This window comes from Penaeus japonicus, unplaced genomic scaffold, assembly GCF_977035675.1.
Source record: "Penaeus japonicus unplaced genomic scaffold, GWHDUDI00000001_assembly GWHDUDI00000011, whole genome shotgun sequence".
In the NCBI taxonomy this organism is placed as follows: domain Eukaryota; kingdom Metazoa; phylum Arthropoda; class Malacostraca; order Decapoda; family Penaeidae; genus Penaeus; species Penaeus japonicus.
In genome coordinates, this window is record NW_028234413.1 from 34,534,346 (window position 1) to 34,539,345 (window position 5,000).

At 38.0% G+C, this 5,000-nt stretch overlaps 1 protein-coding gene across 3 annotated transcripts in view; it reads left to right on the forward strand.

The window, feature by feature from the left end:
• LOC122260727 (uncharacterized) overlaps positions 1-5,000 on the forward strand; it is an 18,972-nt gene that overhangs the window by 1,165 nt on the left and 12,807 nt on the right. The window contains exon 1 of one of the 3 annotated variants that reach the window (XM_043028127.2): positions 4,289-4,739. The exons of the other annotated variants lie outside the window; for them this stretch is intronic. Within the exon in view, the coding sequence (XP_042884061.2) occupies positions 4,723-4,739 (17 nt within the window). The 5' untranslated portion in view covers positions 4,289-4,722. Of the gene's footprint in view, positions 1-4,288; positions 4,740-5,000 lie in introns of those variants that run through there. 3 annotated transcript variants of the gene reach the window in all.

A 5,000-nucleotide genomic window follows, 5' to 3' on the forward strand; every position in this document is an offset into this window, starting at 1 on the left:
TTGGAACCCCCTGTTAGAGACGTAAAAAAATATGACAGGCTCTATTGAAGCTGCAGTTGACTAAAATTGTAGTTTATGATCCACATCAGCTCATTATCTTTGTTATTCTCGGTGTGGTAGAAGTATTGCTGTTGTATGGGAGGACAAAAAAAAAATATTTTTTCATATTTGTGTGATGTCATTAACAAATATGAAATATATAGCCATCTACAATGAAGATAACATGAAGAGGTAGGGAAGAGGAAAGAAACCTGTGCTTATGACTGTGAGTGCCACAGTATAAGGCATCCCTATGGGCACAGGAGCACATTTTAGACACTGGGTATGATCTGAGTCAACCTCCTCTTCTCGTTCTGCCTGCACATCCTTCATTGGCGTTACTTTAGAGCAAGAGTTCAGTAACTTGCTGTGTGCCACCGCTCTCTAAATATAGTTTTTGCTAGAGACCATAGATGGGTGCCATTCAAGGCTCTCTCTCCTATGGTGCTAGAAGAAAGTGGTGCCATCTAGGTTTTGGATGTTAGGTTTGCTTAATATTATGGTAATTAGAGTAATCATGACTGCAATTGTCATCATCACTCACTCCTTACTCATAGCACAATAAAATAGTACAGTGATCCCAAATCCCCAGACATCATTTACGTCATGACGCTCGTCGTCAGGCCAAAGCTCTTGCATCATCATAAATGTCATGACACCCATCCACAATGGGTTATAAAAGTAAAATGATTATTACCTTAAAGCTGATTTTTTTGTTATGTATAGTGTATTTGTCATAGTATTTTTGTATTAATTTAGGTAGAAAAGTAAATGTAGTGCTTTTAAAGTGCTTATCATAATCCACAGAGCTATGCATCATAATGCTGTGCTCTCTGTAAGTTGTGCTCCAGCAATGGTTAACAAATTTCCACTACATTCAGTTTAGAATAAGGTTTCTTGTGGACTTCCCTGTCGATTTATCAAAGAAGGAACCAGTCCAAGTCTTGTCAGAATGTATGTACTCTATGTGGTCCCATTATAGATAATTTTTGATTTGATGAATACATTTTTATTACTGAATGATGCAAGTAGTTATAGAAATGGAGATTTGTAGTTCAGCAACTCCTATTGTTTGTCAAAAAAAAATTACATTCAGTGCAATTTTACTTAAATATTATCTTTATGGATTCTGTTATTTTCGTAGGTCATGTTACCGTCTTCCGTAATATTTCATATGTTGATACTCCTATGCCCAAAGGACCAGCAAATGATAATGGCAAAGGAAAGGCATCCAAACTCAGCGATGTAGTTTGTATAAAGACACAGTAATTCTGTGGTTAAGAAGTTTATATAGTCTAGTTATTGTTGTAGAAAGATTATTAAGTTACTTTAAGACACTCTTGTCTTTTTGGGATGGAGCCATGGGTTGGTTGGTTAGTGTTTGGAAATGTAAGATAACTCGAGTCAAGAATGGAATCATATTTGTGAAGAGTCGGGCAACACTGTACTAAATGAATAAATTCTACTCAGAAAACTACGAGATGAGAAGGAAAAAAGATTCCAAAACTTCTTGTCGCTTTTCCAGACCCGACAACATAAGGTGTAGCAGGTCAAAATGGACAGAGCAAAAATTAAGGAAGCAGTTACTTAACCTGATTACTAAGACATACAGCATTTGTTGCATTCTGGGGCAGCTGCAACAGAAAGGAGAGTTCAAGTCTTATATTAAAATTCTTGTAGCATTCAGGTATATCTTTTCTTAGAAAATACAAAAGATTTTTTGTGGGAACTTGACACCCATGCTAGTTGCTAGAATTCTTAATTGCAGTTCTTGTATTGAAGTGACAACTGCATTAAGGTTAGATCTGATGTATGTTGTTGCCTGATAAAGAAAGCAAAAGGCAGAGTGTATCAGAAGAAACAAGAATTAATTGAAGAGGGTAAGATTTTTTTTTTTTCTTTAATATAATGAAAAAAATATGTATCTCAGTGCAGAACTTCTAATGCAACAAAAACTAAAGGCCTAATGGGGAGACTTTTGAAACATATTCCCTTTTCAGAGCAACATCCCTGAATGAAAAGTTGAAGACTGTTAAACAGAGTGAAAAGGAAAGTAAATCACTGGAGGCTGCAGTATTCCATGAAAGCAGTGTCCTATGTTATGAAATCCTCAAGTACAATAAAGTAATGTGTTGAAAATATAAAGTTGAAACAGCTTTAATAAAAATGACTTCAAATTAAACAGTTAAGTCCCCAGTGTTTAACCTCTCCATGGCAGACATGGTTCATTGGTTGGGATCACTTCTGTAATGCAAATTCTTTTGAGATTACAAACTATTTATTCTTTAGTTGTTTAAGTAAGGGGTCATACCAAATATTAATTAGTGTTAGTATTTTTATACCATATAATATATCATACCATTAATATTGAAAATCATAGGAAAAAAAAGAACATCTTAAGATGCCCTTCCGAGACTGTACATCTGGAGATGCAACCCGTGGTGGGCAGGTTAAGCTTGCACCAGACCTCTGCAAGAGAAAATGCAATACAGTTTATTTAAGACAAGATGGGTCTCTTCAGAGTTTCCTTCTTAAGACTGCTTACTTTCTTGTTGTTGATATAGTTTAGTTTCATGTAAAAATTACAGTATTATACCTAGTCAAGTTATCACAGATAGCAACTTGGTATTGATTCATGTTGGACCAAACCTGCTTGTGATACTGGTGTGTTCCTTGAATTAGTTGAGTATAAAAGTTCAAGAGAGGGAGAGGAACCTGATCCCAAGCTGAGATGGAGTATCCAGTCTTTGTTAAGAAATAAACCTGCCAACAATTTCCTCCCATTATTAATACGCATTGTGACGGGGCAGAAAATAAGTTGAATACAGGTCGTACGACCCTGTTCTTTCCTTCCAGTCAGAGAAAAGAGAAAACACTCTCACAAATTTTGGTTATTCCATGGTTGAGTGGACACATGCAGGGCCATTGCACTGCTGGTCATGGTAGTGGTCTTTTGTTATGCATTATGTGTCATGAGCTGTCTAGCATGAAGTTATTGTTAGTGTGGCTTTTTCCTGTTGCTCATTTTTCTTCATTGAATGGAATGTTTCTTATGGTAGATTAGTGAACATTGGCTGTGATGGTTGTTTTAAACCAATAAGTAATTCATTAGCCTGTGTTGACTAATCAGTAAATTGTATATAGATGAATTTTTGAAATATTTTGGATAGGATTATGATTAATGCTTTACTGTGTAGGTTATGTATTTTTTCTATGATGGCATTTTTACTTTAAATATTGTCTCCTTGATGGCCTTGAAGATTTTAGTATATCCATATGAGTAAATTAATTTTTCCACAACATTTTGATCATCTATGAATTCTGCAGCAACCTCTATCCCTCTCATCTTGCATGCTTTCAATTTCGTGCTCTGTAACTGTCTGAGATACTTTTTGTTGTTAACTTCAGGTAAAATGTTTTGGTTCAGTTTAAGCTGGAGGTGTATTTGGTATCACTTTGCCTCTTGGGGAAAAAACCTTTGGCATTGTTCTCTTCAAAATCTTCCCCTCTGACATAATGCTGTACAGAATTTCATGTTGCACTTGTTTCAAAAATAAGGTTGTTGAAGATAATTGTTGTATGCTATATTCATTTGAAAGAATTTTGGCTGGATGGACAAATATAGTTTTACTGGCAGATGAATTATGGTTTTACCCATATAAATACGTGTGTGTGTGTCTGTGTGTGTGTGTGTGTTTGTTTGTTTGTTTATAGATTTATAAATACACACACACACATATATATAGATATAGATATAGATATAGATATAGATATAGATATATAAATGAGAGAGATACTCGTGTTTTAATATTTGAATATGGGGGCGAGGGAACATCATGATTTTGTAATCGTTATAGTGAGTCAAACAGTTTCAGCCAGCGAATAGAGCCAACACATTTACAACCCTTCCTCCCACAACCCTCCAGAGTCACAAATGCTGCAGCCCCCCCCCCCCACTCCCCTCACACTCCCCACTCCCTCTCGTCACTCTTGACGGGAGAGAGCGGGGAGTGATTTCTCGGTCTCGCTCAGGGTTGTTCGTTCGGAAAGTGCAAGGGACGTGACACGACAGGAGAACATTTATACCTTGGCTCTCTCCCGTTTATTATTATTTTTTTTTTTGAAGGCTCGCCTGTTGGCAACGACTCCGTCCATATCGGTAGCGTGGTGGAAGGGGGGTAGGGGTGAGGGTGGGGGTGGGGGGAAAGGGAGGGGTTGTCATTATCAGTGGGGGTGAGTGACGTTGATGGTAAAAGCGTGGTGGAAATACAGATGGTATAAAGTTAGTTATGATCTCGCGTCGCGTCGTTGTAATAATTAGTACTGTGCTATCTCCTGTATTGCGCGTTAACGCATGGTGTAATATGGTGCTTACATAATTGCGGGAAGAGTAGGAAGGGGAAGGGTAGAAAGAAATGACGTATTAACTGATATTGAGATGATAGGAGAGTATGGAGTCAGCGCGAAGCTATCAGTGAAGGAATGTACCGGGAATGTCCGTCTAACCAGACCGGGCGGCGGAAGTGACTGTTCAGATAGCATAGAGAGAGCGGAGGAGAGAGTACCAAGGGGCTGGGATGCACGCACGAATACGGAGGGGCCGCGCCGCATTTCCTACAGGACGCGTCTACAAATTTGGCAGTTTTTTTTAGAGCCGTGACACATTTCCTACAGAGACACAGCATGTCTCCTGCATACAGGTGTAGGAAGTATGCTTGGTACTAAGTTGCTATTTAGTAAAATGTGCTGGTTAGGGTTGGTTTAGGTTTAGGTTTAGGCTAGTCTGCCCTGTAGAATTTAGTTTTTGTGTAGGTAATGTGCTGGATACTTGTTTTTATGCAGGAAATATGACCACTTATGTGTAGGATATGTGGCAGTATTGGAGTAGGTTTGTGGGGGAAGTGACAGTGCCTCAATACAGATACATAGGTGTACATAGAGCATCAACACACACATATGCA